General features: G+C 36.5%; 1 protein-coding gene across 1 annotated transcript in view; it reads right to left on the bottom strand.

Annotated features, from left to right (window-relative positions):
* LOC110393513 (regulating synaptic membrane exocytosis protein 2-like) overlaps positions 1-16,843 on the bottom strand; it is a 285,663-nt gene that overhangs the window by 228,966 nt on the left and 39,854 nt on the right. Inside the window, exon 4 of the mRNA XM_021386412.1 lies at positions 15,074-15,384. Within this exon, the coding sequence (XP_021242087.1) occupies positions 15,074-15,384 (311 nt within the window). The remainder of the gene's footprint in view (positions 1-15,073; positions 15,385-16,843) is intronic.

The following is a 16,843-nucleotide window of genomic DNA, read 5'->3' as shown; positions in this document are numbered from 1 at the left end:
AACCAAAAGCTTCTATTGCTGGGGCACTTCACAAAACAGAGAAGAAAGCAGCATGCAGAGCCTCAAATCTAGCCCTGTTGCTGTAACTCCATGTCCTGGTTTCAGCTGGGACAGAGATTTTCTTCATAGTGTCTGGTACGATGGTATGTTTTGGCTTTAGGAGAAAAGCAGTGTTGATAACACACTGATGTTTTAGTTGTTTCTGGGCAGTGCTGTACAGAGCCAAGGACATTACAGTTTCGCAGCTTCTCGTACTGTCCAGCCAACAAGGGGGCTGGGTGGAACAAGGAGCTGGGAGGGGACACAACCAGGACAGCTGACCTAAAGCGGCCAAAGGGATATTCCATACCATATGACATCATGTGAAAAACTATAAAACTATCAACTGGTCAAGGAGGCTGCCACTGCTCAGAGACTGGATGGGCATCGGTCAGCGGGTGGTGACCACTTGCATTGTACATCACTTGTTTTGTATACATATACAAACATATACATATATATATAATTATCATTACTGTTACTTCTTTCTTCCCTTTCTGTCTTAGAAAATAGACTTTATCTCGACCTATGAGTTCTACCTTTTTTTTCTGATTCTCTCCTGCATCCCACAGGGAGCGGGGGAGTGAGCAAAAGGCTGCATGGTGTTTAGCTGCCTGTCGCATTAAACCACAGCACTTCACTATGTTATTTCTGATTCAAACCTGAGAAGGAGAAAAATGTGAAAATTGTGAATGCTAAAATCCTAATGCCAGAGTCAAATATTTTATGTTTGCAAGGCAGTTGAAAACAACATATATTTAAAAATCTATATTGGAGACCAAGTGAATTCAATCAGAAAGAACAAGCTGCTTTCTCAAATGGCTGCAGAACTCAGGAATGACAGGTAGAGATCATATTGATAAAAACAGTATATATTTATGACATAGGGCATTTTGAAAAATAAATATTATTTTGTTCTTTTTGTTAATACAGAGATCTATCCTTTGCTCATAATTTAAGCAAATTTAGCACAAACAGTACCTAGGTGAATATGAATTAACTAATATTATACATATTAGTCACTAATATTAGGTGTATATGTAAGTAAAATATACAATAGTATGTATTTTCCGATACTTTTCCGATTGTATCTTACAATGTGCATTCAAAATTAGGTAATGTCAAAATAGAAGTATTTGAGTTTCAGGAGGGGTTTGCATGGGCAGATGATCATTTGTTGTTTTAAGTGTCATATAAACTGGATTAAATTCTGAAATATAGAAACTGCTTCTAAATAAAACAGATTTTACCTCCACTTTTCAACATCAACAAAACAAAAAACTGTTACATCATTATTTTAAGTCACAAGTATTATTTTGGATTTCAGTATCTTGATAATAATCCTATACATTCAGTGACATTGAAAAAAACACTTTAGAATCATAGAATGGTTTGGGTTGGAAGGGACCCTTAAGATCATCTAGTTCCAGCCCCCTGCTATAGGCAGGGACACCTCCCTCTAGACCAGGTTGCTCACAGCCCCACCCAGCCTGGCCTTGAATGCTTCCAGGGAGGGGGCATCCACAACCTCGCTGGGCAACCTGTTCCAGTGTCTCACCACCCTCACAGTAAAGAATGTCTTCCTGATTTCTAGTCTAAATCTACTCTCTTCCAGTTTAAAGCCATTTTCCCTCATCCTATTGCTACCTGCCCTTATAAAAAGTCCCTCCTCAGCTTTTCTGTAGGCCCCCTTCAGGTCCTGGAAGGGTACAATAAGGTCTCCTCGGAGCCTTCTCTTCTCCAGGCTGAAGAACCCCAACACTCTCAACCTGTCAGTTCTGAAAACTAAGGTTTAAGTATGCTGTTGTCAGTTAAACAATGATTTATTCCACTTAAATGCAGATGCCTATGTGCCATATTTTTCTTCCTGTATAATCAGCTGAGAGAAAGAGGAACATGTAAAAAACAATTCACTTGACTAAAAATCGTGAGTTCCCAAAAAGGTTTAATCAAGCATTCTTATGCTTGTATAAGTACCTTATTTAGGAAGTATGAATATAGCCTATTGCATTTCTGTGGCTGCATTTCTATTGCCAAATCTAAGAACACTTTCAAATTCCTGCCTTGGCTGTGTTCAGATACCATGTCAGAAAAAAAATCCAGGTCACATATACTTCCTTTTTTTTCCTACTCAGCTCACTGTTCCAGCACATAATTCATGAATGTAATGGATCTGCATGTTTTCTAGCAATATCCTTACTGATCACAGATCACCCATATTAAAAAAAAAGTTATCCTAAAATCTAGGGATGCATGTTATTTAACTCATTGCCCTGGCCAAGGACAAAATTAAAGAAAAAGAATCTAAAAAGCTGCTGGGGCAGAAATTTCATTTGGCAAATAGGAAAAGAAACCTACCTATTTGTCTAACAAATATAGAAACTACTTTTTCAACCTTAATGATTCCACTTTGTACCAAAATAATTCATTCATATCGGTAATTTTGTTTCATGTCTGCAGGACTGGAAGGCTGGAAGCCTTCCTATAGAAGAAATGCATCTGTTTTTCTCCGTAGAAGAATGCCTGTTAATTCTGGCTCTTGGAATGAACCTATAATCAGTTCCCCACTTCATTCAGAATGTCTGACAGTTTACTGAAATAGCTATCTATGTTAAGCTTTTAATATGATTAAACGCATTTGTGCATATTCAGATTTGTGGTACAAAATACAGATTCGCAAAATCATAGAATGTATTGGGTTGGACGGGACCTTAAAGATCATCTGCATAGCTTCAAGCCCTCTGCCACAGGCAGGGACACCTGTCTCTCATTAATGTTGCTGAAAGCCCCATCTAGCCTGGCCCTGAACATCTCCAGGAATGGGGCATCCACAGCTTCTCCAAGCAAGAGAAAATATATGTAATATTTTTAAAAGTATTAAATGAGTGCTATGAAGATAGAAGAATCAGGTAATGAGAGAAAAGCTCTAACTGAAACTTAATTTTCTTGACTAAAGGAGTAACTGACTTACCTGGCAGAAACAGCCATCGTATTCTGGCTGAATAAGCAGAGGAGTAAATGTAAAACCCATTCACACAGCAAACAATATATGCAGTAGATGCTGCTCCTTGAAGAATGCATGCTTTAAAGTAGTATATTTCAAACAATTTAACCTTCACCTGACTCACAATCAATTGCTATTTCTTTGAACTTCATTACAGTACATGAATCCTGCTTTATGCCTCATTTGCAGTTCTGGATGGTTCACCCGTGAGGCGTATCTCACTACGCAAGAGGTGCTGGCCTAGAACAGAGAAGTGATTGATTTTTGAAACAATGCCCCTACACTGCTGAAAACTTCATCTGCTACAAAAAAAAAAAATTCTATTCCTCATTTTCATCAGAAATTGTCACTTTTCACCTTTCAAAAAACAAAAGGTGATTTAAAATAATACTAACAAAATTTTATGCATGATTAGTAATGTAAAATATTAAAAATAGAAGCCCAAAACACATGCATTAAAAGTTTTCAGACATTTTTCTTTTCACATCAGCATGACTGAAACAAGATGAAAGTTCATTTTCTCAGACAGTTACCACTTTCATCCATTACACTACAAATTATACATCCTACAACAGCACGCTGATGATTCCCAACAACGTAAAAGCACACAGCATAGTAACTAATTCAATATAAACACTCAGGTAGAGACAGAAAACCAGCAGGAATAATATTTTCTTTGTGAAACGAATAGTTATCATCCTCTTTGGATGAAATCTTTACACACTTTTTTGGTGAGCAAGCTGATCATAAAGCTCCTTCTGACAAAAAGAAAATAACACGTTCATCTTCATGGCATGGTCATGTTGGCTCTCACTTCATGTGAACTGGAGTTTAATTAATTTTATACCTTCACTTTGTCATCTAGACAATATCTTACGAAACTTATTGCAATACCCCTGCTTTCAGATGACTGATCTGGACCCTTAAAGGCCTCCAAACTTGAGTTTTGTGTCTGAGTGTCCAGGTGATGTGTGATAAACAAATACGTGTAAACTAAAAGGTAGGTCATTCTCTGAAGGACAGAAAGATTAGCCTTTTTGTTTTCTGAAACAGGAGCTAAGAGAACGCAAGTATGCACTGAATTGTTTATTAATTCCCGCTGTGATTTAGTACACTGGATAAAAGCTGGAGCATTCCATATCTTGGGAACCAGTTCAGAGAGACTAATTTATCTTCCTTACGTGTCATTATAATAATTACGGTGTCCTCGGTTGCTCCTATCTTCAGCTGGCTGGAATACCAGAAGAATATTTTCCTAATGATCACACACCTCTGGAATTCATTTCCTTTGATACTGTCATACAGCCTGTGTTTTATAAGTATTAAGGCATAGTGTAAATATTTTAATTAGGAAAGACATCAGCTTAAAGTTCGAGTTTTATTCTAGTGGAGTAATGGTAGTGCTGGCCATTATATTAAAAGCTTCGGGGAGAGTGTAAATTAATTTTATAATTTATTGTTTTCATAACTATTAGGCTTCATGATACTTGGTAATCACTATGGTACAAATTTCCAAATAAATCTCATTTTCACAGAGTAAAAATGCTTCCAATAGAATAACCCACACACTACATAGAGCATGAAATCTAAAATGCTTGTCTTGAGGGACATCTCCTGGTTTACTCAGCTTCCCCAAGATTAACTTTGAACTGACAGCTTCTGTGGATAACTAAAAATGTGTCGCAGGCTTTCAACTCTTACAAATACCCTCAATTACTTGGAGGAGGATTAAGAAGTATATAAGAATGAACTGTCACCATATATTCCAGTGCCTCAGACAGTACTGCAAAGTAGCCCATAGTCATCCAAATCAACTTTGTTGTGGAGGAAATGTTGAGACAGTGCTAGTATTGGCCTTAATATGCAAGTTTCCATCATAAGTGTCTCATCTACAAAATACTCCTCCTTTTATCCATTCTTTCGTTGATATATTCCTTTCTTCCTTCTCACTCTGATTCTCAGAGGCTTTACAAATGACATTCCCATTTGGAGAAGAATCTCTGCATCAAAAAAATCCTGCCAAGTAATGACTGAACTGTTTTTTCTTTCAATTTTCGTTTCTTCAGAGATCCAACTTCTCGCTTCAAATCTGCATATACACTTTCTAAATGAAAATAAATATTCTAACCATCACATTTACTTGAACATGACATGGAAATCACCCAAAAATACATATTGTTTTTAAAAACTGGAAACTCAAGTTGAATTTGTTTTGTTTCAAGAGTTCTTTTTCATGTTATTTCCTCTTACGGAATGGTTCAGGAAGATAAATAATTACAGGTCCATTTCAGGAAAAAAAAAAAAAGCAATTATCTCAGAATCATGAGGAGGTGAAATGGTTGAATTAACCGCTGACTTGCTGACTCGTTGAAATTCAAGAGGTGAGGTTATTAAATTAATTGTGATTCCTCTTCTAGCTCAGAGTATTTCTCACAGTTCTAACTGGAGCATAAAGACACAACTAAGGAAGGCCCATTTTTGACACCCCAGGATGTAATGCCAGAGTCAAAGAGATTTAATTAAAATTATTCTACTTCTGGGGGAAAAAAAATTGAGTTTTGTGCACTGATTTGGAATCCAATGACTCGCTGAAGCTTTCCACTTTACTTGGCACTACAAAGAAATTCAGACGCTTTGCAGTTAAATCTCATCGGCTTCAGTGACTCTTTTACTTTTTACTGAAATGAAGCATCATGGAAGTCTATAACTTAAATTTCAACCAAAGATTTTCACTAAATCATTACAGAATAAAAAAAAACTTGCAGCAAAAATGTAAAGCATTCTATAAAGATACTACTACAAGGGCTGTTCCTGCTGCTTTCTTTTTGCCAAAGAACGTGGGTTTTCTGCAAAAAAGTTCATGTTTTATGCTATTGCAAACTGCATAACAAAAACTTATTTTGCAGATAAACGACATATAGGGACCCATTCAAGCATGAAGAATCAGCTGACAGAACACTGAACCAGAAATTGAGAAAACTGGAGCAACTTAAACCTGCTGTTACTGTATGAACGTGATCCTGAGCTCCCCAGTAACACCATTTGGCAGCCTGGTCCTGCAGAAATGGGCACTTTTTGATGTCACCTTCTGAAACACCAGCACACGGCTGCAGGGCACAGAGCTGCACAGTGCGGGAATGTCAGAGCGGATTCTGAGTATTAAGTCAAATATACACAACCCACCACATATCATACACTGGTATTACCTTGGAATTTATAACTGCACTTCACAGTTAATAGTTATGGACCTCAGATAATCTATGTTTTCTGAACATGAATCTACATTTACTGAACTTGAAATGATATTGCTGGTATGGGTAACTGTTCCCTTATAGTGGGAATAGTTCCTTCAACTTAGTAGAGACTAAAATGAAGCCTGTTTTCACAGAAAGGCATAAAATTAAAATTTCTCAAAGTCTGGGAGAGTTTGCTCACTTACATTACTACAGATCTGGAAAAAGACTTAGGAATTTCTGGAGACTGAGGAAGAGAGGTAAGTTGGAGCTAGGGGAAAGGAGAACAACTGGACTGGAGAAAAGAAGATCTGTCTTTCAGTGAAGGAATACCACAGGCGTATCACTTCTAATGTCTAGCCAGAGTTTGGTTAAGAACTCAGACCAGTGAGAAAAGAAAATGAGCTAATAATAATAAAAACAACACTCCAGAGTGGACAAAGAGACAAAAAGGATTTGGCTTAAAGAAGAGGCAGAAACAGACACAGAATAATCATGCTAAAGACAAGGCAGAAAACAAGATAGTAGCTTTTAATGACATAATATTTAATTATGAAACACAGCTACTCTGGTCTTATTACGCTACATTCACTTTTCAGGTGTCACTTTTTCTCTCAAACGTGGTTTATATTTACTAAAACTATTAATCTTGCCATTTAGTTGTAATTTATGTTTTCCATTGTGCTACAGAAGTGATTGCTTTATTATTTGTGTCTTCTGGAGGCACAAAGGAAGAGCCAAAGAATTAGAGCCAGTAACAATTACTCATTCTCATTTTTTTACCTCAATTCAGCCCACACAGCCATGACAAAAAGTAAGAAAATAAAAGATCATTCACTGAATCCACTCCTGCAGATTCCAGAACCACTGTGCCACCAGAAACTACAAACTTAACTTTCCAGAGTATTTTATTAAATATTAGCCTTTTCACTCAGTTGCACTGCACGGATGTAACTAATTCACCTTTACACACCAATTTTTTAAAGATGAAATTCAAACAATATCTGTTATTTACACTGCTAAAGAGAAATTAGATTCCAGAGGAAAGAGCACAGCACAACTAAGGATTATGTACACACAACGAGCTCAAACATTCGTGTTTGGGCAAGGTCAACAAAACAGCAGTTTGAGAAGATATGCTCAACCCCAAATGGTACCAGCCTCATTAATTAAAAATTAGAAATACTACCACCCTCATTTTTTTTTCTGATATTGCTTTCTTTTAGGATCAATGTAGCTAAAACCAAAACTGTATTTAATTCTATAACTGTTAGCTGATGTTAGCATTTAATAAAAATGTTCAATATTCTGATACAGCTGAGATCTGTGTTTATATACTTAGATTATGAATAGTCTTAGCACAGTTAAAGACATAGCTATAATGTACAGATAATAATGCAATGGAAAGCCAAAATCCACTTCAAAGATACCAAGGATCAGCACTGATACCAAGACTTTTCTAAGCTCATTCAGCATGAGTGAAAAAAGTCAAAAGAGCAAGTGCTAGGCTTCAGTGCAACAAATACACAAAATAAAGAAAAAATAATAATAACAAAAGCAAAACACAAACATGTTACAATGGAATTATTTTTTTAAAGTTGCACTACAGTAAACTGTGAAAATGAAAATCCTTGAAATCAATGGGAAATTGAGAGAATGGCTACAGTTGAGTTCATATTTTCAAAATGGAGTTCTTTCTCTGTTATGTATTTATTTAACATACTCTTTAATGCTGAAAAGAAAAGCAGCAGACTGTATATTAAGGTAGGCTAGACCTGCTACAGTTAGGGAATTTTCCTCTTTTTTTCTCTCTTCACCAAACAAATAAGCTTTCCCTGAGAAAAGGATACCAAAGTGCATGTCCCATTGCTAAGAGGCTCGTGAGAGTTTTTGCTATTCAGTACAGATTCTACAGCTACAGAAAGAAAGTGTTTAAAAAAGAGAAAAGGAAAATAATTTTTTTAAAAACATCAACATCAGAAACTCTTTACAACAACTCAGTGGTTCTCTTGATACTCTAGGGGAAAGAAAAGTGGAAGAGGGGAAGAAAAACAGGAGAGAAGGAGGGAGAACAAGAGTAAGAAATAAGTATCAAAAAACACACAGCAGTCACAGTGCTACAGCACATGCCTTGAATGTTCTGTTAGCACTGAAACTAGTTATGTCAGTGGGAAACCCACAAAACCAAGGTTATGAGACAAACAGAATTGTACAGTTTCGGTTCTCTGATGAAGGACAGTTCTTCAAAAGTAATAGTGAGAGACAAAAGATGCCCCTCTTTTCCAGCACTAGCTAGGGGAGCAGATGCTAAAGCCCATTGCAGACAGAACAGGTAGAAACATAGCACACCTGCTATGTGTAGGCTAGGCAATTAACTGACAATCCCAATATCCTTCAGGAACTTTTTACACAAACTCTAAGTGCAGACATTAAAGACAGTATCAAACTCCTCACTCACCCTCTTTCATAACTGAGAAGGTGTAGACTCATAGAGTCATAGAATCCTTAGAGTTGGAAGGGACCTTTAAAGACCATCTAGTCCATCTTCCCAGCAATGAACAGCGACATGCACAGCTACATCTGGTTGCCCAGTCTGCAGGGATGGGGCATCCACCACATCTCCAAGCGACCTGTCCCAGTGCCTCACCACCCTCACTGTAAAAGACTTTATCAAATACTCTTGATTTCCACCATTCTGTGTAAAGATTGAATGATATTTTTAAGACACCTGGGCTCTACAGTTAGGTACTCAGGAATAAAAACAATCAAAGTCAGAGACTGCTCTGCAGCACTATGTTGTAAGTGTTAAGGTTGCAGAAAAAAATTGTGACAACCAAGAAATGGTCGTTTTTCGGTCTGATTAAAAGAAGTGCAGCTGACTGGGTCCTTAACGTTACACCATCATGTTTTAAATTGCAATAACCTACTGTCATTCATGTTCTCAGTATCAACCACTCATAATTCACTAATAAGTGAAGAGCTATTTGTAAAAGACACAACATGAAACAGATGAACACGAATTTTCATTTATTTAATGTCTGCTGCCCTTTACTGTTTCTCAGCTAGCTTATACCTGCTTTCCCCTCTCTTCTCTTCTTCTCTCTTATTTTGATCTCTTTTTTCTCTCTGTTCACACCTTGGCATCCCAAACTGCAGTCCCAAGTGACAGACTCTAGGCTGCCAGCTCATCCTGGCACTCTCTCCAAGAACGGAAGCAAAGGGACACAGTGGATCATTTCCATTCCACTGCCATTGGTAATGCAATAGAAAAAAAATCCCGTGTATGTCAGAAACACACATATATATTCCATTAAAAATATATATGCAGAAAACCTGCATCTCCAAATCTAAGTGGCCTCAACAATCTTGTTTGCAGTTCTCACTCAGAATAAAACGTATTTCATGAACCCGATATAGTTAGTGGAAACCACTATAATATTTTTTTTCTGAGAATAAACAGTGGGTAAGATAGAAAATGAACCCCCAAAACAAACATGTATTTTTGAAAGGAGAAGGGAAGAGGAGGGAAGAAGGATATATTTTATCTGCCTGCTGGCCTGGAAAATGGATGCTGCTGTTGTGCAACTCTGCAGCTGCTCACTCTCCCAATTTGTTGCTTTCATTCTGTTTTTTATGATTTAATCTCATATCCTTACAGTTAATCTGTAGGCAGCTTTACTCATGAGTCTTGCACCAAATCATGACCTTGCAGATACCAGGAACCAACTTTCTTTTTTTATATGGCTCTGATAGAAGCAAAAATAAATAAACTGACTCATGAAACATGCAATCTTTCTTTAAATATTTTCAAATTTTTTTTGCATTGAATCTCATGAAAAATATTTTTGAGGAGAACTTATCTTTCAGTAATGGAACGCATGAAAAAAATATATAATGTAAAGTACAAGTTAACATTTTCAAATTTTGGAAAGCATTTTGGATTGTATGAGGACATATTAGGAAAAAAAAAAGAAAAAAAGCTCAATCAATTCACAAAACTGCATCCTTTCAGGCAGACATGAGATGAGAAGTAGTTACATCATCATAACCTTGCAGTATGAAGATGTATGGTTTGTTTCCTACTTCAAGAGAGCTATCAAAGGATTGTGAATAGCTAGATATATAGAAAAGAGCTTCATACATGAAGCAACGTGTCTGGAAGGTGACAAAAGATTTAAAATTTAAACCACTGATGTCAGATCTGAAAAATGACTAAAATAGCTTTAAAACTCATCCTACTAAGAGCAAAAATAAAAAATCATTGTGCAAGTCAAACATGTCAGTGTCACCTGATGATCTAACAGTTCAGACAAAGAGAATGACACAATAAAAAGCTTTAGATCAGCATTAAGGTTCCCTGTTCCCCAGCTTTTATTAACAGGATGTTATACACAGTTTAATAGGACGTTATAAACACTTGCTTTGGCTTAAGCAGAGGAATGAAATCAGCTATTTCACAAACTGATAGCATGCTACAAAATGACTGAAAGAAGAATATGCCTATTCAGACCACCTTGTTGCTATAAAGGAAACCATACTTATTGAATGATGGGTAGTATTTCTTGGGGACAGTAGAGTACATGAATGCTTTTGCTTAAAATGAAATTAAAAGGACCTTTTGTGTAATCCAGAATTAATGTGAAATTGGATCACACAAATCAAAGAACTGCAGTGCATACAGCCATAAATGCACCATCTGTGCACAGCAGACCTCAGAACTGAACTTCTGAGTCTATGGATTATACAGAGTAATATTTTGCATTTCTTTGATTCACATCGTTTGGTAGTTTTCAGAGTCTAGGGTTATACTACATCAGAATCCAAACGGCTCACAAGGTTAAGTCTATGAAAACCACTACATATGGTTACTTCTTAACTGCCCTTAGCATAAAATCCCCATACAATTCAAATTATGTTAGTGTCACCTCAAACAACATCAAATATGATACAGCTAAGTAAGTAAATTAACACTGTGCCCACTGCCACTGCCTTCTCCATAGAAGTCACTGCATAGAAAGCAGTAAAAACACTGCAAGGTAGATTATAAATACTGGATATGGAGTACAAAAAAAAATTAATAATGGAAAACCATTCTGCGGGTGTAAAATACAACCTGCTGCTGAATCGTTTATGACTTCTCTTTTCCTCTGCAGTACATCCAATATAAGAAAAACATCCTTGGAGAATGTGCAATCTGAAATCATTCCAGCTTTCTTTAAGGCAACAAATTTCAGATCAATCAAAGAGGATCTATATTCAAGTACCTACGTGTCTGAGTGGTTTAGGATCTATCAATTGTAAACAGAACAGCTGCAACATCCAGAGAACAGTCAGCCTAGCAGTTCAAACAATTAATATTATTTTAATAAAGCATAATACTAGTAAAGAAAATAGGACAAAAATATATTGAGTACTACTCAAGATAAAACTAAAAAGCAAAAGGAATGAGATAGAAACGGTTTGATGTTCTTAAGATTCAGAGAATGAACAGTGCCCTTTACTCTGTGACCAAGTTCTCTCCAGATGACCAACCATACTGGTTTTGGCTGGAATAACTTTTTTCATAGTAGCTCATATGGTGCTGTATTTTGGATTTGTGCCCAGAATAGTGCTGGTAACACATCGATGTTTTAGTTGTTGCTGAGCAGCGCTTGCACAACACCAAGGACTTTTCAGTTTCTCACACTGCCCAGCTTGTGAGGAGGAAGGGGAAAGGCTCAAGAAGCCATGACGGGACAGAACCAAGACAGCTGACCCAAGCTGGTAAAAAGGATATCTCATACCATATGACATCGTGCTTACCAAAAAAAAAAAAAAAAAAAAAGGTGAGGCTACGAAGGAGGAAGTCAGAACAGAGTCAGTCATGGCATTTGTCTTCCAAAGTAACAATTACATGTGACTGGAGCCCTGCTCTCCTGGAAACAGCTGAACATCTGCATGCCGATGGGGAACAATGAATGAACTACTTATTTTGCTCTGCTTGCACGCACAGCTTTTGCTTACCTATTGAACTGTCCCTAACTTAACCCACAAGTTCTCTTGCTTTTACCCTCATTCTCTTCCCCATCCCACCAGTGGGAAATGAGCGAGTAGCTGGGTGGTGCTGAGCTGCCTACCAGGGTAAAGCCACAACACTCAGCTCAGACATACGATGCTCGGTATAAAGAACTGCAGAGTAATGATTGCTGCAACAGAAAAGGAAGCTGATCAAAAAGTTGTCAGAAAAAATGATATTTTACGTTTCTGTTCATAAAAACTACAGCGCATAGAGATACTTTTTTATTGTAAGTAGTTTACTGTTTTTTAAACTCTTGAAATTACTTTTGTTGCAACATCTAATGTGTTTGGGACATAAATAAAAGAGAGACAATACTGTTCTCACTTTCTCCTTCCTTCTGTTGTTTATACTGTGAAATGTAAACAAAAAACACTGCTAAACATTTCTTGCTTTTGGCAGTTTCCTTATTATCATTTTAATCTGCCACATTATTCTCATGCATTTAACTTCCTAGATGAATGATCTACCATATTATAGTAGCCAAATTTCTCCACTGACTTAATTTAAGAATTTTAAAAAGCCTGTCATGATAGTGTCCTGTATAAAATATTTTTTACTTTCTGGTTCTTTCAGTTAATGTTAAAATAAATATGTAACATGAAGCATTCAGAAACTAAGGCCTATATTCTGTAAGACTTTAGGAAAAGTTGAATATAATTTCTTGATGACAAGTTTAAGTGAATTCATTATTCATTTCAAATGAATAACATGATTTTATGAGTTTTCTTAACTTGATCGATAATAATAATTACAACATACATGGATTTATAAATATTATTTACAATTATAATAAACATTCTATGCATGACTACAGTAGAAAGATCGTAATATATTATGTTCACCTCTTAGCAGCCACTGAATGCAGTAAAACTGTAAGCCTTCCCAGAACTACTGCTGAGAATAGCACTGGCATCACAGCATACATAAGTTGAATAGATGGCCTATCCCCATATTTGAATTCTAGAATAGTCTCTCTCAGATGTGCTGTTTCCCTCTAACAACCCATACAACCAATCAGCCTTTGATGACCGGGCACCCTTTTCAACATCTCCACCAAAGATAATGTGAGGTACAAGAGGCTAGAAAATTATTCTGAAGATCCTTTAACCTTCAAGAGCATGTAATACATATAAATATACTCTAAGCATACTTACGTATGTTAATTAGGGAGCACTAGAATTAGTAACTAAATAAAATAGAAAGTGTTCTGATAGAGCAATCTGTTCAGCAGTGTTGATAATGATTAGCAAAATGATTCTGGCTTCAGGCATGAAGTCCACATTCTTCCTCTTGGTAAACATTACAGTGTCCATGTTTATCATATTACTCTGCTTAGAGTAAATGCATATTATGTATCTGAATTATATATTTGTATCTCTGTGTTTCCATCTCACTTTCTGCATGCATAGAATATAAAAATATTTTCAGTTATTATTGCTGAGATGAATAAGAAAGCTTTTGTTTGGATCGTGCCATTATATACGAGTCCATTTCCCTGGCAAAATTATGGAATTAAGGAGAAAAAAAAAAAAAAAGACTGCATTAGTCTCTCTCTCATTATCGCTTCTGTTTCTTAGCATGAAGTTAAGCTGCCAGGTTTAGTACCAAATTTCACAGAGACCATGCATATAATTGAGGAGCGCTTGAAGCCACTAAATACTGGACCCATCAGCTGAAATCAGAGCAAAGGGCAACAGGCAGAGTAAGTGAAGCAAATAGGGTTAGATTAATTACAATCAATTTGTCCTCAAATAAGGTTTAAAAATATGAAATAAAATATGGCAGAATACAAGAGGTGAGAGGAAAATGATTTTAATTATATTAGCTGTAAAAGATATTATAACTGTCTAACTTGTTTCAAGCTTGAGGTATAAATATTGTTGAAAAGGTTACAGCTAGGCTGCAAGAGGAAGGCTGCCAGACAGTGCTGCTCTGGCTGCCAAATACCAAGGCAGGTAGAGACCTCTGGAGAGAGAGGATATCATTTCCATGGAAACATGTGAGCAAGCTCTCTTCTTTCCATCCCTACTATATTTCAAGTTCTATTCTGTCTTGTTTAGAAGGAAATTCAATTTATTTAATTAAACACTTTTTACTTTTGTGTTCCAGTAAAGTGCAGCTGCAGAGACTGAGAGCCTCAGAGTGACTTTTTGCAAAATCACATCAAGAAAAAGAGAGGGAAATTCTATCTCCATCCTCTGGCCAACCCTTCCTACTACAGCAGTGCTAAAACAGCCATAGTTTCAACCAATGCTGAGCAACACAAAGATAAACAAGTGAAGAAAAACACCTGATTGTAATGACAAGAACCAACAACAACAAGTTGAGAAACCATGAAAAGACTCAAATCGTCACACAAAGATCTCACCATCACCCACAAACATGCTTTCTTGAGCATTGTTTTGGATTTCAAAAATTCCGTTACCAAGTGAGTGGCCAAAAACACTCAGGTACAGCACAACCACTATGATTCAACAAAGCTGCAAGCACATGGACAAGTTCTGTCACACTGCAACTGTCATTTTCCATGAATTCTTTTTATGAGTGAAGAATACACATTGTCTGTAACCATTTGAACACAGTAAGAGGCTCTTCCGCTGCTTCTGGTTAGTGCTGTTTCAATAAACCCATTATCTATTTTATAGCATACAGGATAAGATGAAGCTCAAAAATAAAAAATTAAATTCATAGCGTAAATTCAACAGCTCTTTTCAGTGTAAATATTAAATACTTTCTTACCTGTCTGATGCTGTGTCGCTTGTTATTTGGTGCTTTACTCCAGAACCATTCTTAATTGAGTCTTGCCTGGTGAGTCCTTGAGATCTATTTTTGTCCAAAACTTGTGTGGATATGTCACCCGGTGGTCCTTGGTACTGCAAATGCTCTTGGAGCTTTGCTTTTTTCTCTTGAGGTGCTTCCTCGTTCCGCAGACCTCTAATACCTTCTTGGTCAGGCTTCTGTGGTGCATTTGATCCACTGTTATAGAACCAGGCTCCTGATTTTGTGAGGATTTCTTGTTGTTTTCGGCACAAGTTACATACCCACATTACCTGTGAGGACATATTTAAATGGAAAATCTGTTAGCTTGTAAACACTGTAGAAAAAATTTCTTCAAGCATATGTCAACTGATTACTGCCATTTCCAAAGGTATAAGTAATGCTATTCTAATTTTATTATGATTACAGTATCTTAGCTACAGCACAATGTCTCTACAATCTTTGAATACATTTTTTTAAATATACATATAAACACAAAAAACCTTTTATTCTATCTTTGCTTCACTGTTTACAATGCAAGGGAATTCCACAGAACGAGACATCTATACGAGAAGCACGTACCCACTGGCACTCCAATGGCAGTAAATGTAAAATTTGAAAATAAAGACTAAAGTTTGAAGATGACAGAAAAAAAGGAAGGGATAAAAAATTCATTAAACACTTTTCTTACTTATTAAGCCACTTTCTTACTAAGTCAGGGAAAGAAACTTTGGAATAAATCCTCTGCTTGTTTGTAACAAGTAATTTTATAATCCTCCAAATGCTCTGCTGCAGTCTGCTTTTTATATTTATATGAATAAGCTGACTTCAAGATTGACTTAATTTTCAAAGCTATTGTGAATTAAAGCAATTTTATAAATAAAATCACACAATATTCTCCGTAGCCAAGAATTAGCTTTCACTGTACGCTTTCTAAATTATTAAAATGATTCTAACTTCCTAGTTCTGAGATCCTGCACTTAGTAATGAGATTTTTAATATTCTAAAATGCATTCATTTGCAGTGCTCACTTTAGTCACATGGCAGTGCATAAAACTGCCAATGCCAATTACTTTTAAGTCAATTTCACATTTAATTCTTACATTACAATAAAATATATCAGGATGTAATGAATAAAATGTAGCAGGCAACTTATTAATTTAATGGCATGTTCAAATTGGTTATGATGCTATCTTAAAGTTTTGATTACATATACTTAAAATTTATTCACCACAATTTTAGAATCACAGAATCATTTGAGTTGGAAGGGACCTTTAAAGGTCATCTAGTCCAACATCCCTGCAGTGGACATGTACAGTGAGATCAGGTTGCTCAGAGCCTGGTCCAGCCAGACCTTGAATGTCTGATAGTGGGGACTGCCATGACCTTGGTGCAAGACCTCAAACTTAGTTTTGTTGAACCTCATGAGGTTCACTTAGGCTCACTACTCGAGCCTGTCCAGGTCTCTCTGGATGACATCCCATTCCTTAGGCATGTAGACTACACCACACAGCCTGGTGTCATCCACAGACTTGCTGAGGATGGACTTGATCCCACTGGTGATGTCACTGATAAAGTGAAAGAGCTTCAGACTCCTCAGGGACACCACTCATCACTGATCTCCATCCAGACATGGAGACATTGACCACTTTAGCCCTTCAGTCCTTAATTTTTATTTTTCTTTAGCATTAACTTGACTCTTCTTTTATTTTTGTCTTACTTCAGATTATATCATTTTTACTACATATTCCT

Source organism: Numida meleagris, chromosome 2 (assembly GCF_002078875.1).
Source record: "Numida meleagris isolate 19003 breed g44 Domestic line chromosome 2, NumMel1.0, whole genome shotgun sequence".
Taxonomy (NCBI): Eukaryota; Metazoa; Chordata; class Aves; order Galliformes; family Numididae; genus Numida; species Numida meleagris.
This window is presented reverse-complemented; position numbering and strand designations above follow the sequence as displayed.